This window comes from Catharus ustulatus, chromosome 6 (genome assembly GCF_009819885.2).
Source record: "Catharus ustulatus isolate bCatUst1 chromosome 6, bCatUst1.pri.v2, whole genome shotgun sequence".
Taxonomy (NCBI): domain Eukaryota; kingdom Metazoa; phylum Chordata; class Aves; order Passeriformes; family Turdidae; genus Catharus; species Catharus ustulatus.
The window spans coordinates 48,621,571-48,648,310 of record NC_046226.1 but is presented as its reverse complement, the minus strand read 5'-3'; the positions used below and the strand labels follow the sequence as shown (position 1 = coordinate 48,648,310).

Genomic DNA, 26,740 nt, shown 5'->3' with positions numbered 1-26,740 from the left:
TTCAGACAAAGGGAAAAAACTTCCCCATTGCACCTGCCAAGCCCTCCTACAGCCCTGCCCACGCTCTCCCAGCTCACATCTGCAGATCAGACTCTGGTTCTTCCCTCCTCTCTTCATCCAGGTGTTGTTGCCGAGCTCCCAGCCCACCCCTTCCCTTCTCCAGCTGCCTGTTGCTGGGAACATCCTGCAGCCTCTTCCCAGCTGCAGCGCTGTCTGCTGCTGCTGCTGCTTGTGCCAGCCTTCCAAAAACACTTCAGCCCACCTCCCCTCCCTGTGATATCAGGATGGGTTCTGGAGTGTCTTATTAACAGCTAGCCTTTCTCCTCCCTTCCATCCTTCGGGCAGGGGAGCTGCTGCATTTGGAGGCCACATGCTGCAAGGGCACAGCAGGCAGGATGCTTCTGCACCAGCAGCTGTGAAGGATTAAAAGCTTCACCCAGGAACTTCTGCATTTGGGGCTGCTGCTGTGACAGCACTCATCCCCACTGACACAGAAAGCCACCCCAGAAGCGGATGTTTTCTTGGCAGCCACTTGGACAGAGCGCTTTTTAACGAGGCAAAGTCCCGGGCAAAGAGGATTGCAGCTGCATTTGCCTATGAATAGTTCTCATGGGAAGTCACTGCTGACCCTGGTCCCCAGGCCTGTGCTGTCAGGATGTCCACAGCCCTCCGGGCTTGGCATAATTACTAACTCTAAGATGATTTCCCTTCCTGCCTCCTGGTTCTCCTCCCTGTGCAGCCAGTGTGAGCCTTCCTGCACTGGGACATCTGTGCTGCCCCGTGTGCCCCTCCACTGCCATCGAGGCTTTCCCTCCTACCTCCACCTGATTCCAGCCTTCCCTGGAGGTCAGTGAGACCTCAGTGCACAAAAGCCATATAATTAATGCTGTTGCTACGCCAGATTCCCATGGGACTGGGCTTCAGCGCAGCACAGTCCCAGCAGCACCTGCCCTGCACCTGGCTGGGGTGCTCGTCTCTCCAGATGGGCCAGGTCCACCTTGGTCCCACCTAACTGCTCCCACCCATGCCAAAAAAAAACAATAGGGAGACTTTCAAAGTCCTTCCCAGGTCATGCTCAGGAGCATCAAGCTCTGTGCAGATGTCCCATGTTAAAGGGGCATTTTGAATTCAGCCAAAAGAGCATGACACCAGTTGGGAGAGACCGTTCCCAAGTATTCTACACCTGACAGAATGCCCAGGAGCCTCAAAAACCCCAGGGAGAGGGACCACGCTCCACCTGCAGAGCCAACCCTTGGTCTGCACCCGTCCTCCCTTTGCAGCCTCATCTCAGACACGATTTAGCCTCAGATTAGCTAAGGTGTGTAGGTGCCTCATCTCCTCCATGCAGCTGGGAACCACAAACCTCAACACCCTCCAGGACTTGGCCCTGACCTCCCCACGGCTGCGGTACGGTTGTGGGAATGGCACTCATCCTACCTGCAGCAGTGGGAGCACCAGCGTCCTGGCAGCAAGGCTAAAGGCCAAATCCTGCAGGGAATGTTGAAAGGCTGATGCTGCTCCATTGTCCTTTGGGTCCACTGCACTGACAGAGACTGTGAGCACCTATCCTCCATCCCCATGGCCCGGGCAGAGCTATCAGAGCCCTGAACATGGCTTATCTAAGCAAACACAGTTCCCAGCAGAGCTACCTACATCCACTCAGTTTTCCAACTGTTGTTTGAGATTGGCATCAGCCATCACCCATGCGGACACAACCAGCAGCAGCTAACATCACTTATCCCAAAATGGAGGAACAAAATTACTGCCTTGCTACCTCCTTCTCCAAATACTCTCATGTTGGGGGATTAGACAGAAATAAAGCTGCAGAAGGAGAGTGCACAACCTCTGCTGTCTCACTGCAATGATTTTTCCCCACCGTAATCTTCATTTACTTTCTGGGTAGTCCAGGAAATGCAGTCGCTGACAAGACCAGGCCAGGATTTCTGTGCAAATCCGGTGACTCAGGAGGGACTTAGCGAGTTTCTGTGCAAGATTAATATATTTTTTAATCCCCATAACTATTACTCACACGGCTCTTTATCATGGCTTGGCGCAATGCTGACGTTGAGCGCGGCTCTGTTTGCGCAGAGGCCCAGCAGAGCTGGTTCTCCCTGCCCTGAAGACCACCCAAGAGAGCCAGAGGTGGCATTTCCAGGGGCAGAGCCCACAGCCAGGTCTCACAGACCTTGTGTCACTGCTTGTGACGTTATTAAAGGCATCCTGGGTGATTTCCCACCCGCCTTACCATGCCTAGGCCCACGCCGGCGAAGACGAAGACGCTGAGTCTGAGCAGGGTCATCTCTGTGCAGTGACTAGCGAGCTTCCCAACCACCAAACCCTGGACAACCTGGCAAAGAAACACATAAGAACCATTAAGCCTGATGTGATATAATAATTTAAACAAACTCAAAAGGGAATTGCTACTTTCTTCCAGCAAACAGGTTATTCCATCAGGGCTTCTCTGACAAAGAAAGACCTCTATGCCTCAGTAAATGACTGGAAGGCAAGATCCATTATTTCAAGTGTTTTGCCTTCTAGGGAGAGATCCATCCCATCAGCTGGAAGCTTCACTCAGGTGCATGCCTGAGTTTACCATCACTGCCTACTCAGCAGCAGTGACTGAAACTTTCTAAAAACGCTTGCAGATACAACTTGCGATGTGTTTGTGAAACAGAGTTAATACTACAGTCTTCATTCTTGGCAAATCCTCTCAAAGAAAAACTGTACATTTGTAAGCAAAGGAGGAAAATGTCTGTACCTTCTCTCGCCATTATTTTAAACTATAAATATACAAATTGGGTGGTTCATAATTTTTAGGCGGGAAACAAGTATGACGGAGATGCTAATATCCAGTCCCAGCAGAACACGGAAATGTAAAGGATGGGGAACTGGTTCTACAGATTTTAAACAAAAACTGGAGGGGAGGGAGAGGGAAGGAAGAGCAAAATATTAAAATCACAGAAATTATTTGACTTTTCACTTTGCAGAGAAATGATTCCCTCTCTTATTTATCTGTTCAGCATCTCCCATACTTCAGGTGAACCTGGCCCAAGTGGACATGAAAGGAGAGAGGCTGGAAGAGATCATGGTTAAAAAAGGTGACTGACTGCAGTACAGGTAAGAGACAGATAGGAATGAGTTTTCCCTGCCTTGAAAGGGTTTGTTTGACCCAAATGAAAAGACCTCTGACTTGAAAGAAGAGCTTTAGTTCAAAATGCTTTGTTTCTGTGGTCGTCCATCCTGGAGAAAACTTCAGTGGTCTGCTTGGACCAGGAATGACACTACACCACACTCGTGTTGCTCCTGAGGCAGAAACCCAAAGTCAGCTGAAAGGAAATGAGTGCAAAATAAATGAGAAAGTAAGTAAGTAAGTTATTAAACAGAAAGGAAACGTTAATCTATTATAACCAGTCAAAAAAAAAAAAAAAAAGAAAGGCAAGCAAAGAGCAATAGAGTGAAAATGAAGTTGACATAAAGAACAATAGCGACAAAATTAATATCTTTCCAACAGCATACAACGGAATGGAAAACCATCAAAATTCAATTCTTCACTTTGCTTCAGAGCACAAAGGATTTTTGACATGAGGGCACATCACAGCAAGAAGACATTCTGGCTCCTGCCTCTCCTTTTTTGCCATTGTCCCTGCCTTTGGCCAGGGCTGGAGAGCTCGGCTCACGTGTGCCCAGCTGCCGTGTGACACTGGCACAGGCTCGGCGTGTCCTTCCCTGGCCATGTCACCTGTCAAGCGGCCTCTGGGTGGACCTGCTGTGGCACAAGGCTTGGACAGTGCCTAGGGTGACCTGAGTCATCCTGACCAAAAGCCCTGCCATGAGAGGAGGCTGATACCAGCCCCAGCAGCTCCTACTCCGGGGGTGGGTGGGGAAGCCACTGAGTGACGCTCCATTAAGCTGAGTGCTCCAAAAAGGGAGAATCGTCATTAACTTTTTGCAACTTCCCAGTCCCTCCTACTGCTGGGGCTGTGCTGAGTCACATGGGATGGGGGCTGAGCCTTGTCACAGGGCATGGATTGACTCAAAGGTGGCATCACCCGAACCCCAGTTCGGCTCTGCTGAGCCATTGGAGGAAAGGAACCATTTCCCAATTTGCCCAGACTTGAATGGCATATTTTATTGGGATACACTGTGCAGGCACAGCCCAGTCCCTGCCCTTGCTTGAGTCATTGGGGTATATCATCAGCAACGTCCCTGCTCTGATGGCCATGGGAGTGGCACTCCCAAAAATGCCTCCATCCCTGCACACGAGCCCCTGGATGAAGGCAGCAGGCACCACTGCAGCAGGGACAGGCTCTGAGCAGGCAGGACCTGGAGAGGTGCAGAATGAGCTGTCCTCAGAGTCAGCAGAGCAGAGGGATGGTCCTCGTGCCATTGCTGGCATTCCCCATGGGCTTTCCCACCGCTTGGGCTGGGACAATGAAAGCACAAGGTAAAACATCACTGCTGAATCAACCAGCTTGGCAAGGGGACTATTTCCAAGGGCAAGAATGAGCCCAAGTCACCTGCTTTTCCCCTCGGGCTGGGCAGCAATCCTGAAGTTGTGCAGTCCCCCCGTGGGCTATCTGGGCTGCCTGCCCTCCTCCCCAGCATGGGCAGTGCTGATCCAGCCATTAGTCCCAGGCAGGCAAGGCACATCATCCTGACTTTGGACACAGAGCCTTGATTTAGACACTAGGTAACATTTACCAGCCACCAGTAACTCTGACCTCACTTTCCAGTCTGAATTCAGACCTGAAAACCCATTACTTCCCGTTGCAATTTTCCCTGAGCACAGAGCCCCTGGGCTGGCATGAGCAGCACCCGCCTGCACAGGCACATCTGGGAAGGTGAAAGGTGGTTCCTGTGCACTCTCCCATGTGAGATTTTGGACATGGTTTACCAGGAACATCCCAGGTGACTTGGCCATCATCACTCCCATGGACAAGCTCTGGTAGCTGATAAATGGAATTTATCCTTATTTTTATTCCTACTGGTGTGTTCTGGGCTTTTTCCTTGCACATAAACTCCCCTTGAGATTGATTTCGATGGGCCTTACCCTCCTGTATTTAATTTTGCCTGGATGCTGCTTGCCTTTGTAACCTGACCTCCTTTGAAGTCGGGGAAGAGCCAGTGTACCTGGCTGGAATGCCTTCTGCCATCAATAAACAAAAGAGAGAGGAAATTGTTTGCAAGTGAAATAACAGGCACTGCCTGTGGCTGTGTACATATGTCACAGGAAAAACCAACTCATCTTTTTTTCCTTCTCCCTCTCCTTCTTTAAAGGCAAATAAGTCTCCCAATAAATGCATAAGAACAGCCAAATCTCTGTTCATCATTTTCTGGATTCACCAAGCTGGGGATTTGCTACACTAGTCCAGCAAATCACATGGAAAAATACTCTCTTGCCTCTATCATTTAGTTTCTGGGAAAACAGCTGCTCCTGTTTGCTCAGAAAGGCCAATTATCCATTTGACAGTTAACCTCTAACAAATTTCAGGAACCCCTCGCAGGATGGAAAAGACTGTGCTTGCAAGTCCAAGGTGCCAGTTTCTCTAAGTTTTGAGGTACCAACCCTGCTGCTGAGCTGACTGGCACCTGCGAGAAGCTGACCTCACCTGTGGAGGTTAGAGGAGTTCTGCAGATGCTCAGCAGGACGTGGCACTGCTGCTGAAGATCCTTCCATCAGCACCGACTGAAAGCCTGACAGAGCCCAGCTACAAAATAATCTTCCTTTCACCGACAGCTCGGAAATGCAGAGCTGTGAGAAGGTCGGCAAGGCAGACACGGCAGGCCAGATAAGCCCTGCAGAGAAGATGCAGGGCCCCATCCCTAGCAGAGATAGCATGATTCACATCAGAAGCAGCCTCCCACGCCCTGGACCCGTATCTTGCCTTTGAAATTGTGCCAGCTGGCAGTTCCCAGGCTGCGGAGGGACCTGCTGGGGCAGCCACGGGGGTCAGCACAGCCTGCAGAGCCCAGGCTGGGGGAGAAGGGAGCTGCTGCACTCACACAGCCATGCCTGAAATCACTCCAGTGGTTCAGGTCCTGTGCAGCAGCAGGACTGCAAGCAGGGCTGATGGTGAGGACCAAACTGCTGAAGGCAGCACTTTGCCAAACAGGGGGAAGAGGATGGTGTGTTTTGCAAACTCCAGCCTAATCGCTTTCTTTCCCCCTCCAACCCACTCCCCTCCACAGATATAAATCCTTCAAAGCGAGGAAACTGGAGAACTTTCTGTTTGTTGTTGCGAGGTCCTTTCACTAAGTGGGTTTTCCCCCTAGGCATACCTGGATGTAATTAAATCCCCGGCTCTTTAATCATCTCTTTTGCTGTGCAGGGAAAAAAAAAAGGGAGAGGGACAGACTGGTGATAAGATGATACGCAATGTAAATCTCTCCTCCAGGAATCTCTCTCATCTTTTCAGGATCACTCCGTACCAACTTGTCCCTCCAGAAGCTGCACAGCTAGAGGTGGAGTTTGTATAACAATACAAATTTAAATGCAGTAAATAGAACAGATGTCTTATGATTTCTTGATCCTCAGGGTTATAAATATCTACCCTTTTGTCCCACCCAGAGTCTTGTTTGGTGCATTTTGCTTTGGGTTTTTTTTTTTGAGAAAAAGTTCTTAAAGGAAAGTTTCCCCCACCCCCTCCCATGGTTTGAAATCTAAGCATCAGATGTGACTGGAGATATCAACCAGGGACTCCAGGTATTTCACGTGCCTAATTCTCCAGCAGCATTTTCCAAGCCATATACTACACCTGGAAGGTCTCCATGCTATCACACTTGCAAACTCCAGAAAAAAAAAAAAAAAAGGATTCTAGGCTCATTTCTGCCCATTACTCAAAATTAAATTATTTTAAACCATTATGAAATTAATTATTCTCTGGAGGGAGATTGAATACTGCCAGGCATTCACTATGAGGGAAATGTCATTTGCAAGGCTTCTCAGATGAGAGGACTGTGGAAGCCCAGCCCTGGAGGACAGAAGGATTGTGTCCCTGACGGGCTCTCATAACTCTTGCCTGGAGACCCAGCAGGGATCAGATAAAGATGCTTCAAGCACATCATGAGCAAGGGAATCTCTGCAGTGCAGGCTGCCTGGTTCAGAGGCAGCTCTCCTGCTGTCTGCCTTCCTCTCCTCATTTTGTTATCTCCCACAGGACTTCTCTTCACCTGGCACAGTCCCAGCTCATCAGACTGCCCCACACTTTCAGGGTGCTTCAAGAATCCCTGCTGAGACCTGGATTGCTTGAATTGCCCTCATGTGCTGTTTTCAGTTCCCCATCAGTACATCCCATCCCACCATGTTCCATTTTCTAAGCCACAACTCTGTTTCCTTATCACTCCTTTGCTCAGTGCTGTCTCACTGCCATCCCACACCCCCTTTCTGACCTTGCCTGGCTGTGCCCTGACCCAGACAGAGCCCCCTCCCCACCCTCCCTGCACCTCAACCTGCCCCACACTCTCCTGTATCCCCTGCTGTTGGATGATGCTCACCACAGGATGAGGTGAGGCTGAGGAGCTCTGGATGGGATCCCTTGGGTGATGCCTGAATTAGTCTAAGCTAACAGCCTCCATCTGCAGAGGGCAAACCCCTCACCTCCTGCAGAGTCTGTGTTTCTGTGCTGATTCCCCATGTAAAGGACTGTTTGAGATAGAAATTACTAAAAATCTGAGTTGCCTATGTAAAATTAGGTGGACTGACTCAAAGCCTCTCAAAATCTCCTCTCTAGGTACTCTGCAGCTGGCTTGAATGAGAGGAATGAAGAGAAACAGATTCTCACAGTGCACTGGCCACTTCTCACCACAGCAGGTCAAATGAGGTTGGGAAGCTGAAAAACTAGATTAAGCAATTGGAGCATAATATCCTTGGGGTGGGAGAGGAAGGCAGGAAGTCACCATCACTATTTGAGTCATCCTGGGATTGCTGATCAGGCTGGGAAAGGGAGCTGCAACATTACCTTCTGTAAGAGGAATATGTAAGTTTTGAGAATATTTATTTTTTTAAACAGAAACTACAATCACACAAAGAAACAGTTTCCCCCTTAATTTCTTTGATGTCCCCTTCCAGCTATAAAAGTCCTTAAACACTATCTTTTTCAAGTCCAGGAAGAGATGCAAATATGGGGGACAGGTTTCCTCTAACAGGAGGGCTCAGGGCAAGTCCAAGAGGATGGGAAAATCCTCACAATGATTTACAGACGGGCAAACTAAAGAATAAAAAAAATCAAAGCTGAGTGTCTGGTTGATGAAATTCACTGAAAATTACATTATGTTCCCTATGAATAAAGCTATCATTTACTCAGTGAAGTGGGGAAGCCAGTCAGCAGATATTAATCATCATTCACCTATCCAGAGTGGTGGAATCCACTTGCACCTTAATCTGCATTTGTATCTCAGCAGTATCAATTCACTGTACAGCAGAAACAAATGCACCTGAGATGCCAGCTTAGGCAACACAAGCAGCTCTGGGGCTCAGCAGGACAGAGCCAGCACACTTCTATTCCCTGCCTGCTTGATCAACCTGTTCAAACAGAAAGCAGCCATAAAACATTAACCCAGACACCATCTGCAAGAGATATCTTTGGTTCTAGACAGATACCTGAAAGTAAAGACAGGAATTCTAATGTTTTAAGATCATTTAAAAGCCAGAGAATGAGAGTTTAATTTGGTCCAGTTGAGGATCTTGTCCTGCATAAACCTAAGCAGAGTTTGGAACTGCCACTGATAAAGTGGAAAAAAGTGACAAAGTAAAAAAGAGTGCTTTGCAAGCTCTCAGGTGAGATGGCTTTGCTGTCACCAAGAATCAAGTGTCCTGGGATTTTTTTTAAAAAAATGTGTTTTTTCCTCTTTCCATTTTGGTGTTCTGACAGCAAACCTCAACGCACCAACACGAAGAAAAGTTTGTACCCTATGACCACTTCACTCCTATATTTCTGATGTCCAGAGCCATGCACTGTAGAATAGGCATAGCAATATGGATAGAAACTGCATGGATGTGGGAAAGAAAACTGCCTGGCTGATAAAAGCCAGTTTCTGTGTCAAATGTCCCAAGGCAAAGACTCCCTAGCAAAGTAGGCGCTGCACCTGAGCCTGCAGGGCCCTGCTGGGTTGGACTGTGGCAATAGGAATGATTGGCCTCTGTGGGATGAAACTCTGTGACTCTGGGAAGGGTCAGGTCCCTGGTTAGCACTGCCATCTGATCATCCATTAGGAAGCAGAGTGGATGCTGTAATTCCCATATCTTGCAGGGCTGTGTCTCTGTGTGGGGTGTCCCAGCAGGGCACAGGAGGTAACCTTATCTACAGCAGTTTCAACCAAACCAGCCTGGGGAACAATGGCAGTGAAGGCAGACAGATATTCCAGACAAAACAGCAGTGTCCTCAAGACAGATATCCCGGACCTAAGAGCAGCGTCCAGGCTCCATCTAGCAACACAAAGCCACGCCTCACAAGAGCTGCTGCTGCCCACGTTACCCAACCCCAAACAAGCACACCACAGCCATGCTGCAACTCCAGATTCTATTTCTGCCTGTGTAACTGGGCTTTAACTGGTGTGTCTCCAGTTAAAATTCCAGCTGTGGGGAGTCCTTCTGCATTCAGATGGGGAAGATTCGGGGACATTGACTTGGTCCCTCTAAAACCAGAGTGATTCCTGCAGATCCTGGTCTAGGAGGCAGCAGACAATGCTAACATAGGGAAAGCCTCTGAAAGCTTTGGAGTTTGGGTCAGAAGCTTCCTTTGGAAAGTAGCTGCTGATCACCCCACTTCTCATGCTGTTTCCATCCAGCAAACCATTCTTCTTCCCAAAGAGGCGAAATGGGACCAAGAGACAGCTAGTGCAAGGCCACCCCCACAGGAGGGACATGGCAAAGGCACATCTCCTCAGCTCCTCAGCCAGTTTACTCTGCAGAATCCAGCTGCTGATGTACAGCCATGCCTGTCAGCTGCTCTGCCAAGATGCCCAGATTCGGTGAGACCAGGCCAGAGCCCAAGTGACTGGCAACACCATGCCAAATCCAAATCACAAAGGAAGCAACTTCAGCTGCTGTTCCCCAAATGAGAAGCTCCTCCAGATCCCACAGGAACTGTGTGGCAATGCCCAGGAAATGAGGAGGATTTAATAACAAGACCACTCTCCTTCAGGATATTGCTTAACTTGCATTCCTACCTTGGGGCTTGGTTATAACCATCTGCTGCTCTTTCTGCAAAATCATTAAGTCTCTTCCTCCAAAAGGAGCACTCTGCTGTAACACAATACTGCACATTTTTGACCCTGTGACTGCCTAGTTCAGCTGACTTTTACCCATTTTAGTAGTTTCCTAACCATGTTCCATCACCCACCTACCTTTCTGTTCTTTGTTTTGTTGTCTTTTTTTTTTTTCCTTTTTTGGGAATCACAAGCTTGCTCTGCTTGTTTCCATGCAGCAGAAACAAGTTCTTCTACACTGAAAGGATCTTCAGTGAAAACACCAATAAGATTGTCTGCTTTCCTGAGTGTGCAGAGTGCTGCTGTATAAATGTAAATCAACTAACCTGCACCAGAAAAAACTTCAGCTGAGGCATTTTAGCTTCAATGCTTCATTTTAGCTTCAAAGTTCTGTTACAAAACCGTATCAGCTCTACAGCTTAAAGATCCACAAAGAGGGAAACACCTTCAGGACATTCATTGGTCCAATTTCTTCCCATTCCAAGGAACTTGTAAATTCCAAGAATAAATCTGGAGTCAGTTCTCTTTTTGAAGCTAAATGCTGTATGGCAGAGCTAGGATTTGCCTGTCAATAATGTACCTGGATTTGGAAGAGCATGTGAATTAGGTAGCAGTGTGGCAAGCTACTCTAAAAGGGGAACTTGCACTTCACTTACCATTTGAAGGACACCAAAATATGACATCAGATATCCAGACTCCACTGCTTCTAAGCCAAAGAAATCCATAGAGATGATGGAAAACATAATCATGAACAAACCTGGAGGAAGGGTTAATACAAAGAATACATCAATACACTTGCACTGCATGTAACAGCCCAAACCCTTGCTCCCAGACACCACCAGTCCAAGTCAGTAGCACTCCCTAGGTTTGCCAGCACTGGGTATAAACATGAGCATAATCCTATTCAAAGTCATTGTAGTAATTTAATCTTTAAATGTTAACTTTTTTATCCCCCTTACTTTCATCTTTAAATAATGTGACTATGTAGGCTGTAGTTTCAGCTGTTAATTATAAACTGGTAAATATTTGTATCACTGAAGCCAGGCTAACCATTAAGACAGCAAGAAAACATTTGTTCAGACAAGACTCTAACCATAAAAATAATCTGATTGGATTCCTCACCCCTCTTGCCTGACTTCAGATATTCACTGTGGGGAACAGCCCAGTGACATCAGCCAAAATGCAGTGGTTTCACTGCACACCTCAGCAACGATGTCTGGGGCACGTGAAAAATCTCTTGTGTGGACTGATAGCAATGTCAACACAAGCAGTCAGGAAAGTATGGACAGAAAGGGCACAGACCAGGTCTGCTTTTCAACTGAGGCAATTTCTGGAAAGTGTAACAGAGAACCTCCACTCAATCTCAAATGAAAATACAATAGCGTGTGTTTTCCCCACTGTCAAACTCACACAAATACAGGCGTGCTTGCACATGCTCCCATCCTACAGAGACAGCCATCAAATTAAAAAAATTATGTCAAAACAGTGCACTTCAAGTGTGGTGTGGGGTAAGAGTGCTGCTTCTCCTAGTGTCTCCTGCACCTGAGATGGAGCAAGACAGTAGGAAATTGGGGTTCTCTGCATGTGAAGAACCCCACGATGTGCCTGTCAGAGATCACTGATCCTTCTGGGGGAGAAGAGACCAGATGACTTTTAGCAGTCCTGCCTTTCCTTGTAAGATCCTCTGAGTTATGGAGACTGGGTAAAAAAGGAGCTGTGTTTCTCTCCTTCCTGAAAAAAACAGAATCCAGGAGGCAATGTGTAAGGACTGAGGAGACAGCTGGGCACCTGGCAAAGTGACATGGCATGGGGAGGGTTTGCCAGCTTTTCCTGGAAGGATGAGGAGAGTGATTCTGGTAAAACACTGTGGAGGACTCACTTCTTAATGAACAAGAGCAGCTCCACTGCATCCAGCAGCCCAACCCCAGCCCTACCAGGGCAGCATCTGCAGCAGCCCTTGCCTGGAGGGAGCACTGCCTTCCCATCCCAGGACCTGCCAGAAAAGCCTTCCTGAACCCCACCAGAGCCACGTCCTCCCCTGTAACAGGAGTAGCTGCACTCCAGTTGTCTCCATGGGGTTGGGAGAGAGGGATGGGGGTAGGAAGGGTGTCCTGCTCTTCTGCTCTCCAGCTATGTGGAGAAGGTGCCTGGGAGCTGGGGCTCACGAAGATCTATGGCTTTGCCACACCCCTCCACGGAGAGCACCCCGTTGTTACCCAGTCACTTTGAAATCCCTCTCAGCTCAAGCCAGCTTAAGGTAACATGCAAATACCAGTATTTACTCACAACACCTAAATCAGGCAACAGGGTTGCACATGTTTATAAAAGGCACACGTGACGAAATGAAAGAGAAACCACACTTGGTTTCACTTGTAGGAAGATGAGATTGAAGCAGGCGCTCGCCCTTCATCCTGCACCCCACTGCAGGTTCCACCTAGGAGGGGCTCAGCCTTCCTACATACCTGATGCTTCTTCCTGGTGCTTCCCTCCAGCTTCTACAGCTCCTCTCCCCTTTGAAGTCCCTCATCAAGTTAAGACAGATTTGGATCTTTCTCCTCCAAACAATCTGCTTTCTTTCGGAGCAGGGGAACAGGCTGTGCTCTTTAATTAGAATTACACAGTGCACGGCTCCCCTGGAGATGCAAAGGTCTCGTTTTCTGATGGGTGCCACCCCCTGTGCCTGCATGGTCCCTTAAAGCCCCCTGGAGGAGGGAGAACCCCTTGCCCCTCTTCTGTCAGCAGCTAAGCCACTGATAACACATTTCTTGATGAAAGCCACAAGGTGAGCCTCAGATTGAACTGAAAAAGTAATTTATGCTCATTGGAACAAGCATTTCTTACAAAGATATCAGCAGGTTCCCAGCTGGGTAGGCTGCAGGTCAGCTGAGTGCAGCCACAGAAATGATGATAAACCTCAGTCCACGCTGACAGGCTCAATGTGAAAAAAAAGGGAAAATGGCATAAACTACCCTCAGAAACCTCCCTTTTTTGAGGATGTCTAAGAAAAGGGTGAACTCCTTAGAAAAGCTGGCATCAGTGGGATGAGTAACAAGGGTTATGCAGCAGAAAGCAGGGAAATGATTTGTGAGATGCACTAACGATGACAAAAAGCACCAAGGAAAACCAGGAGTGCAAACCCTATTTAAAAAAAAAGGAAAAAAGGAAAAAAAGAAAGCAGCCTGTGGTTTTGGAGGGCCAGTTTAGCAATCCCTACTGCAAGATGGTGTGAGAAGGCAAGCACAGCCTCTGGGAGCTCATCACAGCCCTCCTACGCTGGACTGCAAACACGATGGGATGCAGAGCCCCGAGGCTCCCTGCAAACGCTGCTCCACATGTGAGAGAAAACCCTTTAAAAAAAAGGGATGCAGGTGCTAAAGCAATCATGCTGAAACCAGATTTTCCAAAGAGATTAGGCAGCCAAAGATTCATACAAGCAACTATTTATCAGTATTTTCAAGGCCCTCTTGTCAATGAGAGTTACGCTTGATATTTTTATCCTCTTGTTTTTCTTTTTGTCTCTTATCTACCACAATGCAGTGAGGCTCTCTTCTCCCAGGCCAGCAGAGAAGGTAACTGGGCTGTGCTGGAGCTGTCTGCTGCCTGTCCCATCCCTGGCAGCTCCTTCCCTGCAAGAGGCACAGAGCCCAGGTCTGTGCTTTTATGCAACCCAGGGAGGAGGTTCCCAGCCCTGCAGCCCTCCCAGGGAGGTTCTTTCGGTCTCAAACAAGCTAATTTTAGACAACAATGAGATCCATAAGGAACAAAAGATTTTCTTTGCTGTATATCACAAACGTGTTTACAAAGTAAATAGAGAATGGTCTGTAATTTGGGCAATCTAATTAATTACACGGTTACAGCCTGGAGATGAAAGGTAAATGAGCTCATGAGAAGCTCGGCCTCCAGCTGTGAGCTGCTGAGAATCAGGGATGGCCAGGTCCCCTTTCAGCTGCCATCAGTGTGGTCAGTGACCTGAAGCGAAGAGAGAACTGCAAAGAGAAGTCACTAGGATTTTAATCACTCCTCACTGTGGTGCGAGTGCCACAGCAGGAATGCCTCAGGTGAAGCTTCTCCCACCCTCACAGAAATACTCCCAGGCATTCCCTGACAGACTACTAGCCTGCCTTAAGTCCCAGCTTCACTCTCCATCCTCTTTGCCTGCAAACTGCCTCACAGTTTTGGGCAGGAGATGTTTATTTTGGTTCAGTGAGCATTTTTGCTTTGCACTGGGAAAGAAGAATGGATTCTGGAACAGGCAGGAATTTGCATTTCGGCAGGAATGTCTAAAGCTAAGTGCATTTTGCCTGGCCTTTGGTAAAAGAGAGCACACAGGAAATTACTGTGGAAAGCTCACATGGATGCAGTCCTCAAGCATTTTAAGAGAGAAATTAATGCTAGTTAAGATGAGAAATTAGTTAGAATCAGCTAAGGAAACCCTCTTAAAACACCTGTCTCATTCTGTGAAATGCTGTCATTCCATACACCTTTTAGAGTACAGTTTTACAAGTTTACTGTCTTAAGAACCAAAAAACTGCACTGCTAGGTCAAGCCTAGTGGTTTGAGAATGTATCCTGTCTCCAGTGGCAGGGGTAGGACCAGCTGGCATTACTGATCTCAGCCAGTGCCAGCTACACAGAACAAAGAAAAAAAAAAATCAGCAATCCTTCACATCCCTGCACGTTATTGTACAACTCCAGTTGGACTCATTCCCCCAGAGGTACAGCAAGGAATAACAGATGAGCCTGACCAAGCTCAGGAATGCCATCCCCTTCTGATTCAGCCACACTCCACAGACAAATTTACTTTAATTTGTAAACTGAATTTATAGTTTATAAATTAGCATTTAATTTTTAAATCACGCTTCATGTTCTTTAAACTTCAAGGGCTTCTCCAGACAAAAATGAATTGGAAAAAGATGCAAAGACTAAAAGCTAGGGTGCCTTAAGTCTCCTCTTAATGTCCCTGTTTGGAAGGGAAGTGCCTTAGTTTGTTCAGATGCATGATACACACATTATGATGTGCACAAAACTCAGTTCTTGAAATCATCATCACGAGAAACTGCACTTTTTGGGTTGATGGGGAAAAGAGCTGTGAAGGCTTTGTGTGTGGAAAGGGAGGGAACATCACCCTGTCCTTACACTTCACTGACAAGGATGACATGCAGCTTGTCACTAGTCAAGTGTGTGGGGAAAGGAGTTAGAGAGCAGGCAAAACTGAAGATTATTAAATTGTGGCCAGGGATACATAATCAGGCAAATAGGGAGATATGAAGAACCATGCCAGGACAGCAACTGACTCGGAGGAGGAAGGGAAACAGATGGGCTTGGGAATGGTTTGAGGTATCAGCAAGTTCCTACCATGACAAAAAAAAAACCCCAGCAGAATATATAAGGAAGAGAGGAACAAGGCCCCCATCAATGTGCAAGGGAAGAAACATGCTGTGGGTCCCCTGTGTGCAGCCCAACCCTCTCATCCATCAGTCATTTTTAATTATTGGGAGAAAGGTTAGGATACCCATATACCTTGTAATCACTAAGTAAAATCAGGAAGGAGCTCAGTTTTTCTGGTAAAGGACAAATGTTTTCTGCTCTGAAGAGCTTACAGCCCAAAGAGAAATGATGGACAAGAGGAAAAAACATTTGCAGTGAGGGGGATGGAGAGATTAAGTGATTTGCCAAAACTCCCAGATGCATCTTAGAACAAGTAGTGTGTTGGCCCTGAAGTCCCAGGGTTTTGACCCTATGTAGCTGAGACCACCTGAAAGCATCCAGCACCAAGTTAGGAGATGACTCCTCACTGCTCTGTGATCAAAAACAGTGTGCTTTCAGTAATTTCAGACAAGTCTGCTCTACAGAGTATGTCATCCTATTTTAAATACACCAGCAATCATGGGTAATGGATTTACCTATGGGAAGTCCAGCAAAGACCTTGACTATGAAAACTTCCATCACTCCCGGGAACTTCATCAGGCGCACGATTTCTCTGATGCTGAACAAGCTGCCAGACTGTGATGTGCCTGCAGAAGATGACATAGGGGTTAATACTCTGTTTATACAGTTCAGGGTAGAAAGCAGGAGACTCTGAGACTCTGCTCAGGTTCACCACCCAAACCCACATCTCTGCTGCACCAGCTTTGTGCCGATGGCAGGAGGCTGGGAGCTGGTACCAGGTCTGCATGTGGAGGAACCCTCTGAGACAGTGGGGCTTCCTCCCCTGCCAGACCCATCTAACCCCCAGAAAGGGCTCCACTATCCTCTTTTCTGAGACAAGTCTGGGCTGGAAGACTGCAATTCTGCATGGCACAGTGGTTAATATATTCAGAATAAAACTTTTCCATAAGCACAGCTCAGACATTGAAGTGTCAATATCTCAAGGCTGGGACCTTATTCCAAGGTCCATCAGCAGTTCTTGCAGCATGTCACTCCCCTGTCCCTTTTCATGTACTATTTATCAGAAACACAAAATACTCACTGTGCTCTGTCATGTGACGGTCTGACTTTGGTTTAGTCTGTGAAGGGATCCAAACCATTGCTATCAGGGTGTTGATGAGACTTCCCACCAGCCCAACATATGCAGGAACATAAATGCTGCAAACAGAAAAAAATAGAGGTAACTGGATAAATACCATAAACAAGATATTTATACCTCCATCCTGCAAAGGCCTGGGCATTTGGATGAGGAAGAATTCCTCTTCAAGTCACAGTACCTGAGGCATTAAAAGAACTCACATCCTTTCATGGAGGGTTTGGATATGACCACAGTTTGAAATTTCACCAAAAGATGGCTATTGCTATCAAGATTTTTTAAAATTATAATTTTATTAATAATAGGGTATAATACAATGCTTTTAAATGTCCAAGTGTCAGGGAAAAGAGCTTTTCTTGGTTTAACGAAGCTTAGAAATCTTCCTAAAGAAATCACAGCATCTGCTTGCTAGAATCCATCTAATCCGTGTCTAATCCCCAATTTCATTCATCTGAGTATCATCTCACTCCTTGAAATTTCTCACTGAAATAAAATGAATTAAGGAAAGTACTCAAGATGATTAAGGATTGTAGAATACAGCTTACAAGCAGAACTAAACTCACAAGAGTGATTATACCATTTGAAAATGAGGCATTAAAAATAAAAACACAATTACAAAACCCTCTGAGAAGGTAAACAGCATTTTGACTGATGCACTTACTTTTCTCCAAAAGTGCCCAACTCAAACCAGTATCATCTATCAACTACCAAACCAACTTCAGTTTTCCCTCAGAGCCCCAAGCATTGAACCTTTAACAGAGGTAGGGCCTCATCCTTGGATGTAGACACAGTGAACAGCAATTATTAACTACAGCTGTACAATGATAAAAAGGAACAATTACAACTTATCTAAAAAACACAAACATGGAAAAGTCAATAGAGCCAGTAATTAGTCCTCAATTATCACTGTTCTCTTAAGAGAGAAGATTAGGAAATGACTCCTCCTAGTCTTTAAGGGTATGTGGGAAGATTCCACACTCTAAAGGGCTTTAATTTTGACAAACACAGTAGAGCAAAGTCCAGGGCTGGAAGACTGAAACTGAAGGAAGTCAAGCTGAAAACAAAGAGAGAAGCTTGTTTTAACAGTGAGACCAACTATCCACTAAACCAGCTCATTAAAAGCCTCCCCCATCACAAGAACCCACTTAGTTGTAGGGTTTCCTAAAACATGTGCTTAAAACCAACCACAGGAAGCAGGTTTGGGGTGGAAATGCCCAGCAGAAACACCAGAGGTTGGTGTCATGTAGGGCACAAGGAAGCGACCACCATGGGGCCTTGGAGGCATCAAAAATTAAGCATTTTGGACTTCAGCAAAGTAATGTCTGGATTTCACCAGAGAAGGCTTTGAAGTTTTGCAGATCCAGGCAGACTTGGAGGTGAGTGTGCCATCCCTGCATTCCCAGCAACCTGTGCTGCCAAAAACAGGATGTAAAAGTGAGCTGTGAGCCCCCAGCTGATGCTCCCTGCGAGCCTGCTGATGAGAAATTGCTCAGTGCTGTATTTTTGCTGCTGGTTTCCTTGTCAGGCTATGCTGTATGTTTTTCATGGAATAACCAGCAGCACCAACTGTAAGAGCCTCAAGTTTCCTCCATGCTAGACAAAAGCTCAGTCTGAATAATTTCTGGAGTACTATTTAAGTCACAGAGCAAGACAGTCAGGGATTGAGATGCAAACAAGCAAGAAAAGCATCAAAGAACAAATATAAATATAAATATATATACACACACAAATTCCCACTAATAGTAACAGCAAAAATCCCAGCTGAATATTTTAATTCTCATTAATTATTATTAAAACAACAAAGCCAGATAATATCTTTCTGCAAAAGGACTTAGCACAGTAATTTAGACCTGCTGCCTTCTATCCGCCAAGCTGCTTCACTAATTAACTCAGACCACAAAATTAGTCATTTACTGGATCATTACTTTTCATTTTTAGTGCAGCAGATTGCCACTTTCTTAATTAAAATTATATGCCAAGCAGTTTCCAAATTACTGAAATCAAATTTGTGGACAAAAATTTTTATCCAAGACATCCAGAATTTCTACTTTGCATGGCAACATAAAGTAAATTTACTAAGAAGATAAAAAGGACAAAATAACCAAAATAAATAGCTGCAACTGGCTAAATGTGTGTGGGGTTTTGTGGGGTTGTTGTGTTTTTCTTGTTGAGTTTTTTTTTCCTGGGAGTTTCTATATCTCAAGCTTTCATTCTGATATTCAAAAAACATATGTCAAAATTTTTCATCAGCCAGAAAAAACTTCCTTTCCAGTCCCACATTTTCCTGAGGTTGTCCAGAATCCCACATACCAATGTAAATGTTTTACTCTTCACATCCAAGCAGAATTACAGTAAGCAATGACAGAAGGATCCCTCTGTAAAACTATAAGCAAACAATGCCCTGTGCTTACTTCACTGCAAGCACAGGACTGTTAATTCACTGCTGTGAAAGTGAGAGGAGAACCTTGAAAATTTACATGTTTGGGAAAACTTGGGCTTGATAAAACAAATTTGTGGAATTTTATATGGCTGGTTGCTGAGATCAGAGCAATCCAGTAAAATATGGAGCTCAAAACTCTGTTTCCCAGACAAGCCTGAAGCTTCCTAAGTCATCTGAAAATCCCTTTTCTCAAGCACATCTTTCTCTAGGTGCTCCAACTTTTTCCAGGCATGAAGCACTGTCATTCCTTGATTGATGGAAAGGTGAGGAAGGTACACCCTCCAGTTAGCTGCTCTGCTATCTCATCCTTCAGCAGGGATGAATGCTGAAATTTGACATAACTCACCTGTGTCCTGGAAAATGCCATTTGCATTTTTTGCTGGCTCGTTTAAGAGAGATGAAGTGAAACCAAGGGAGGTAGCAGTAGAAATGCTTTGCTGGGTTAGTAGCACCTGCTGAACAAGAGCTGGCTCGTGGTCACTGATCTGTTTTTTTATTTTAAAATTTAAACATGAACTCCCATCTCTGCTGGTATCAGCCAGAGTCCTTTTGCATTCAGTTTTGTGTGTCTGGCTCATCAGAGGAAGCCTCACCAGGCAGGGATGCAGTGGCACTATTAAGATAAATGAAGTACATCAAAAGCAGGTTGTTCCTGTGGGACCTTTTTCCATCTTCTTCCCCTTCCTGCTCTCCCTCTCATCCCTCCTGGCTGTCCACAAACCAGCCATGTGGAACCAGAGTGAGCCCTGCCAAACCCAGCAGCAGATTTCCTGAGCAGGGCAGAAGAACAAAGGCTGCGGGCAGCACTAATACAATTAAATTAAATAGAGCAAAAGGGCACAGGAGCTTTGGCAGCTGAGCTCATTGTATGGCCTCTTCCAGCTTCTTGTTGATTAATGAGAGATTAAGGGCCTTTACTGTCCTGGGCTCCATGGTCAAAATAACTTGGGTAACTTTATCTGTGTACTCCAGCATGTTATTTATAATTCCTCTGCTTTTTAATCTGTAGAGCCCCTTCCTGACTTTTGTCAGCAGCCTCTTTGTCTTCCCTGGGGACTTCTGCTAGCAAAGCCTCTCTCAGCTGTCATCTAAGACCACAGCTGCCCACTATTCTTTTTGTTTTTTCAGCCCTGCCATGAAGCAGAGGAATAAAGCACATTTTCCTATCCTGCATGGGACTGATGTATCCCGAGCTCCTGCTTTCAGGAGGATGCAAAGATTTTGGCTGCGGGGAGCAACACTTGAATCTAGGACTAGGAGGAACTAGGGTCAAGGAGGACTAGTTTTTGCCAGCATGACTAGCTGCAGCTTGTCCTGTCTGAAAACTTCCAGAGAAACAGGAAGAGAACATGAGCAGAGGGACCTGGAGGCCAGGAGCCTGTAACATCAGCCAAGCACTGCTTAACAACCTAACAAAAGCCTCTCCTTTCCACGTTCCTGAAGCCAACTGGTGAAATGTGATGCATGCATTAAAAGCCTCCTTTAAAAAGTTTTAAAGGGTTTTAAAAAGTGGGATGGCCACTTGCTGCAGGACCCAAGGTGTGGCCCAGTGCAAGGCTCCTTTGGTAGCCTGTGGCCATGGAGAAAGGACAAGTGGCTGGCAGCTAGGATTACCCATCTGGAAACTCCATCCTCCGTGCTGGTGGGAAAGCAGAATTGATGACAAAACCATTAATAGTAATGTACTGGTAAATAGATTGACCCCCAGGAAATCCCAGGATCCAAAGCCAGCTGGAGGAGGGTTGCATTTCTTCCCATCTAACACTTATCCAGCCCCTGCATTCACTGCCAGGTAAATCCCAACCTTCACCACACCTCCCAAGGGCAGCAAAGTGAGGAGCTACTCCATGTTCCTTCACAACCTGCTCCCATCAGGGTCAATTAGCATGAGCCAAATGAATGCAATCAGAGTTCAGTTTCTGAATTAAGAACAACAGGAACACAGCAAGGGCTCACAGAGGCTCTCCAACTCCTGTCACCTGCTCTGAAGTCAGAGGTGGCACACTTGAAGCATCCAAAAACACCTGGCAAACTTTAGAGCAAATGCAGCTCTTGGAAAGCAGGGCCTGGCCAAACAAGTACATGTGGGTGTGTATGGGTACATCCACATGTGCAAATACATGTGCAGAGCATTTCACAGTAGCTCTGAAGCGTGCATTCAGCAAAACTTCCATGAAAAACTCAATCCCACAAAGGCAAATGCAGCATGGCAGTGGACCAGGAGCAGGGGAGAGGCCACTGGCCAGGCATTTGCAGGCATATTTCCAGGCATGCTTTCAGCTCCCAGGCAGGAGCCTGAGCAGAATCCCAGCTGGTACCTGCTAGCCACAGCCCCCAGACAGTGCCAAGCAGGGACTGGGCACCAGAACCTCCTGCTTCCACCAAGGGCAGCTACAACAAACCAACAGGGGCCACAGTTTTGGGCTCCAGCCCAAATTCCAGTCCTTGCTCGGCTGCAATTCCCATCTTTGATGTCCTGTCTGAGAAGCCTGGGACAGACCACGGAGGCAGGTACCTAGGGGCTGCTGCCAGCCAGGAGGCTGCATTCAGGCTGCCTGTGCCACGAGATGGTATCAGTGGCTTTTCTTTCCCATTTGCATTCCAGCCACAGAGCCCTGCTCTGCAAAGCCCAGGAGGAGAATGCACGCGTGTAATTGCACAATTAAAGGTTGCGTCAATACAGCGATTCTTTCAAGGAGGAAGCAGCTCCCAAAGATTCCCCCGGGATTAAAGGATCAATATGCATTTCAGCAGTGAATGGGATTGTGTTTGTTTTCTTTCTCTTTTTCTTAATAAAGTCAAAGTTGAACATGGAGACAGCACAGATTGTTTTTTAGTGACTCACTCCTACTTCAAAACTGCACTGCATAAAGCTGGCATTCATAGCCGGCCCAGATTCCTTACACAGCTCTGGGAGGACTCTCAAAATATTTCTTTGATTGCAGTCTGGCCACACTATCCCCTCATACCCTTAGAGGGGCAGATATGGGTGAAAAAAAGCTGCTGAGTTAAAAAGAAAAGCAAAGCAAAAAACTGAGGTGAAAAAAAGAAAGCTCAAGTGGAATCATGACACCAAACCATGGGCGCTGGTAACCAGCCTTGGGTCTGTAAGAAAGTGAGCAGTGACCACTGTGTTCCTGATAACTCAGTGATAGTTAAGTTACTGCATAACTTATTGTAAATTACTGATGGTTTTGTTCAAGGAACTCTGTTTTACTGCTTTGCTGAATACCTTTCTTCTCTGACCCATTGTGGTCTGGTCTATATTGTTGAGATTCTGCCTAAATTAAAAAAACCCTCAAAAAACCAAAAAACAAACCCCAAAAACCAAGCACAAAACTTCATCAAGCCCTCTTGAAAAAACAAACCCACAAAAGCCTCAACCAGAAAAAGACCTATTGAGCCTACAGAATTTTCCCACATTTCCTAGGATGTTCATGCTAATGTACAGAGCTAGTCCGGCTTCCACAGCCCAGGGCAAGAAACAGCACAACACCACACATAAACTCAGACAACCCAATGCTCAGCAGACTTCAAGGCAGCACTACCAGAGGAGGACCACCCATCCCATTATCCATGCCTTTGAGAGGAAAACAAAACACCCCCAAGTCTTCCTTTCTGCAGCTCCTGCTCCTGTCCTCATGGGAAAAACATTACACAGAGACATGGAGAAGTGTGTTCCCCCTGTCTCCTGACACAGAACACAAAACTTGAGTGGATAGCCACCCCTCCCATGCATCAGCAGGAAATAATGATGAAACTGGAAACCATTACTAGGTTGTCCTTTTTGCCACATATGCTTTAGATGAGGAGCAGCAGGAGCTGGATGCTGCTGCTTTGAGCAGAGCAGGAGGTTTTTTTTCACTATGGTGAGCTTGACATCATTGCAGGCTGTCCAAGGAGGGAGTGAGACTTCCCATCCACACCCTCCAGAGTGTCCCTCACAGGGTGAGAATGAGTCACCCACAGACAAGTGCTCATTCAACTCCTGATTTCTAGTGGCAGCCACATCTGGAAAGTTTGTGTGGTGCGGAAGGAAAAAATATGAAGAGGGGAATGGGCAGCCTCCATGACCTGTTTCCATCACAACTGGCTGAGGGAGGGATGCTGAACATTGGCACTGGTGCGTTAGCAGGACAAAGAGCCAGGAGTGGGACCACAGGGGTGCATCAGAGCTGCTGTGTGATGGGGACATCAGACATGGGACAGGGACAGGTCTTCACAGCCACTGGAGGCACCTGTGGATTTAATTCCCTTAAGGACATTCACTCCTGTGTGTGTCACTGACCCAGCACAAAGAGGGTTGCAGGTCTTGAAGAAAAAACACTCTTAGGGCAATGCTGGGCACTGAATAAAAAGAGTTGAAAGAGTATGGAAGAGCTTCTTCCATAGGGAAAATCCTCCTTTGGCAGAGCTCCCTAGTCAAAGAATGTTTTATACGAATGGATAAGGCTGGCTTGTCCATCAGGGGCTCTGTGGCATGAAAGCGATCCTGCTGCAGAGAAAATCCCAGCAATGAGGAGCAGCTGAAGGAGGCATGGTGTGGAGCAGATCCCTGTGTCAGGATGCAGATCCCCATATCAGGATGCTGATCCCCAGGCAGCCGGAGCAGCCAGACCCAGTGCAGCGCTCCCCATGGAACTCGGCTAATTGCCGGAAGAGGGAGATCAGTCACACTTCAATAACACTGCAATAAGATGTGGGCGGATCTGCGTGGTTTGCCCATAATCTGCTGCTAATTTCGAGTATCATTTAGCCTTGTGTGCTTTTTTATCTACTAAAACACCTTATTTCCAAATAGTGCCCTTTCCTAATTCAAAGCTTCACTTGTATGTGTGATTATTGCTTTTCCCTACTGCACAGCATGAACAGTCCCATTGGCTGCTGTTCACTGAACACCTACACATCTATATGAATTTAAAACAAATGGGGGCATAAGCTGCGTTCCCCAAAAGATTTTAGTTATTTTAGGCATTGCTCGCATTTCTATGCAGCATCACCCTGTATGCTTAGAAATGGAGAAGTCTGGACAAGGACCTGGTATGAGCTGCACTCCCTGCATGGGGGCTTGCAACACCTGGCTTTGATCCCAGCAGTGCCAACTAATATTGGATGAGCTGGGACAGGTCGAGATAGGCATCAGAAAGTAGGTGTTGGTGGTCATTGCTCACATCAGAGGCACCCCACTGGTGAGGCTGGGACATGTGCTCTTCAACCTATCTGTGAAATGATCTAGCACAGCAGGGAAGAAAATTTCCTGAGAATACACAACTAAGAGAGTACTGGGGAAAAGAACAGCCAGTGGGGAATTGCATATGGCCCTCACAGAGCCGAGGGATTGGGCAATAGCAGCTGAAAAAGTCAATGCAGATGTTTAAAGTTAGATTAGATGCTCGCAGGCTAAACAAGTCTTAAATTCAGACATGAAATGATGCTTTCTGAACTGCTTATTTCTGGAGCAGGCAGTTAGGAAGTGACTGGCACTGTCATTTCCACTACAAAACCCGGGAAGCACCAAGTGAAACTGCCAGAGACTAATTCAGAGGAAAGAGAAAGGCCTAATTCTTCTTGCAACATGTAGATGGTCAGTGGAGTTTGCTGCTACTGTTGTTGTGGAAGCAAAATACAGGTACAAGAAGAGATTAGATAAGCACTTAGAAGAAAGATGCACTGAAGATTACTGAAGCGTCACAAATCATATTCACTCATTCATGTCAGGAAATCCCCTGAGCTGAATATAGTTGGAGGCTGGAAAAGTAATCAGAGAAGTATTATGCAAGTCTGTCCAACTCTTGCTCTTCACTGGGATTCTTACTATGATTTTTGTCACAGGAAGGATACGGACACTAGATCACATTGAGACACAAGTGCAATTTCCTTCTCTACACTGAAAATCAAAACTGTGTCTCCCACCACCATGCCACAAGCCAGACAGGCACATCTTTGCTCATTCCCTGGAAAATGCTGCTTTTTTTCCTGCAACTCTAAAACATTCCAGAGAATAAATAAGAATAAGCACAACACTTACTTTGTGTTTGGGAGGACATGCAGTTGGGAAAGGGTAAGGCCACATTTCAGTCCAAGAAATGTTCATGTACCTCATTAAGCGACCGTTTAATACCAATGCAAAGATATAGTCTCCTATCTCTTAACCTTTTTCTTGGACACTCCAAAGAATAGAAAGTAGTATTATAAACAGATTTTTGGGGCTCTCCCCCACCTTCTCCTTCATGTTGGAGCTTTGTTCCCTAACAGGTAGCAAAGCCTTTAAGTATTTTTTTTAAAATTACTTAATTAAGCAACAAAAACTACTCTTCCAAGCTCAGAATGTGGTAAATTATTAAAATGCTCAGTTTGGGTGTGTTGCTGGGTAAGGACTCCCACACACAGACTGGTTGAAGGTGAGCTTGCTAGACTACTCAGTGACTCACCACCAAACACATCGTTAATTATATGTTACAGCATGTCTGACTTCATAGAGTGCTGTAGGTGGTGTGAAATAATCTTTGAATGAGTTCAAGCTTTTTCCAGCTTTTATGAGGTTACAGTGCTTCAGACTCCAAAAGACTCAGCTAGGCAGGAAACTGTTGAGGATTTGCTGTAGTAACCTGAGCTGCACTCCCAGCACATCAAGTCTCGACTCACAGCAGTGGCTTTGGAAGATCTGCAAGCTTGGCATTGGTTGGAGTTGTTACCTCTCACCCATCATGATGCACTCACTCACAGCTGGCTCAAAGCAGTGTGTGGGCAGAGCTGAATTTTGCTGCCCAGGGATGAGGGGTGGGGTCCAGGTAGTTCCTGCGAGGGGAAGGGGTAGGATTTGGCTGGCAAAGAAAGCATGAAGAGAGTTCTGGCAAGCCACTGCCTTTTTTGCTGGCACTAAAGAGTGAGGCAGTGACTGCTCCTTCCAAGAGGACCTCTCCCACCTCTCCCAAGATGGAAACACAGACATGAGATGTTCTGGCTTTCTGCAAAGACTCTGCCTTCTCAATACTGGCAAGTAGACAACAGGGACTGTGGGCAGATAGTCTGATGCTGCAGGTAACAACCTATTTTGCCAATTTTGGAGGTGTCCCAGCATCAGCCCACTGAGGGATTTCCCCTTCTCCGTCTGTCAGTTCCTTTTGCAAGCAGGGCTCTGCTATTGCAGTGATCCCTGAGAGCAACCCTTGTGTCACACAACAGCAGACTCTCTCCACACCCCACACCCACAGAGCTAAATAAATAGAGAATTGGTTGGCTAGCCAAGTCTGGCGCTTAAAATCCATCTCTTACCAGGACTGTGCTCACGTGAATGAAATTTATAAGCTACGTAATCCCTGGCAAAACAAGTTAATTCTTTACCTTGAGGTAAGTAACTGTAAATGCAGCATCCTACCAGAGGTATGGTACAGACTGATCTTGGAACAAGTAGTGGCAGCCAACACCTCCTTCCTCAAGGTGTGAAAAACCTTGCCATGCTTCATCAAGGGCTCCAGCATCTTTTGTCTAGTAAGACCTTTTAATGAAATAGGACACATTAGGACTCATTTTGTATGGGAAGCAGTGTTGAAACACTAATACCCAAAAGTC

The 26,740-nt window shown here is 46.3% G+C and overlaps 1 protein-coding gene across 1 annotated transcript in view; it reads right to left on the bottom strand.

Moving 5' to 3' along the window:
* SLC22A18 (solute carrier family 22 member 18) overlaps nucleotides 1-26,740 on the bottom strand; it is a 57,689-nt gene that overhangs the window by 6,840 nt on the left and 24,109 nt on the right. Inside the window, exons 5-8 of the mRNA XM_033063642.1 lie at nucleotides 16,675-16,790; nucleotides 16,109-16,219; nucleotides 10,863-10,963; nucleotides 2,246-2,347 (exon numbers count right to left, since the gene is read on the bottom strand). Of these exons, the coding sequence (XP_032919533.1) occupies nucleotides 2,246-2,347; nucleotides 10,863-10,963; nucleotides 16,109-16,219; nucleotides 16,675-16,790 (430 nt within the window). The remainder of the gene's footprint in view (nucleotides 1-2,245; nucleotides 2,348-10,862; nucleotides 10,964-16,108; nucleotides 16,220-16,674; nucleotides 16,791-26,740) is intronic.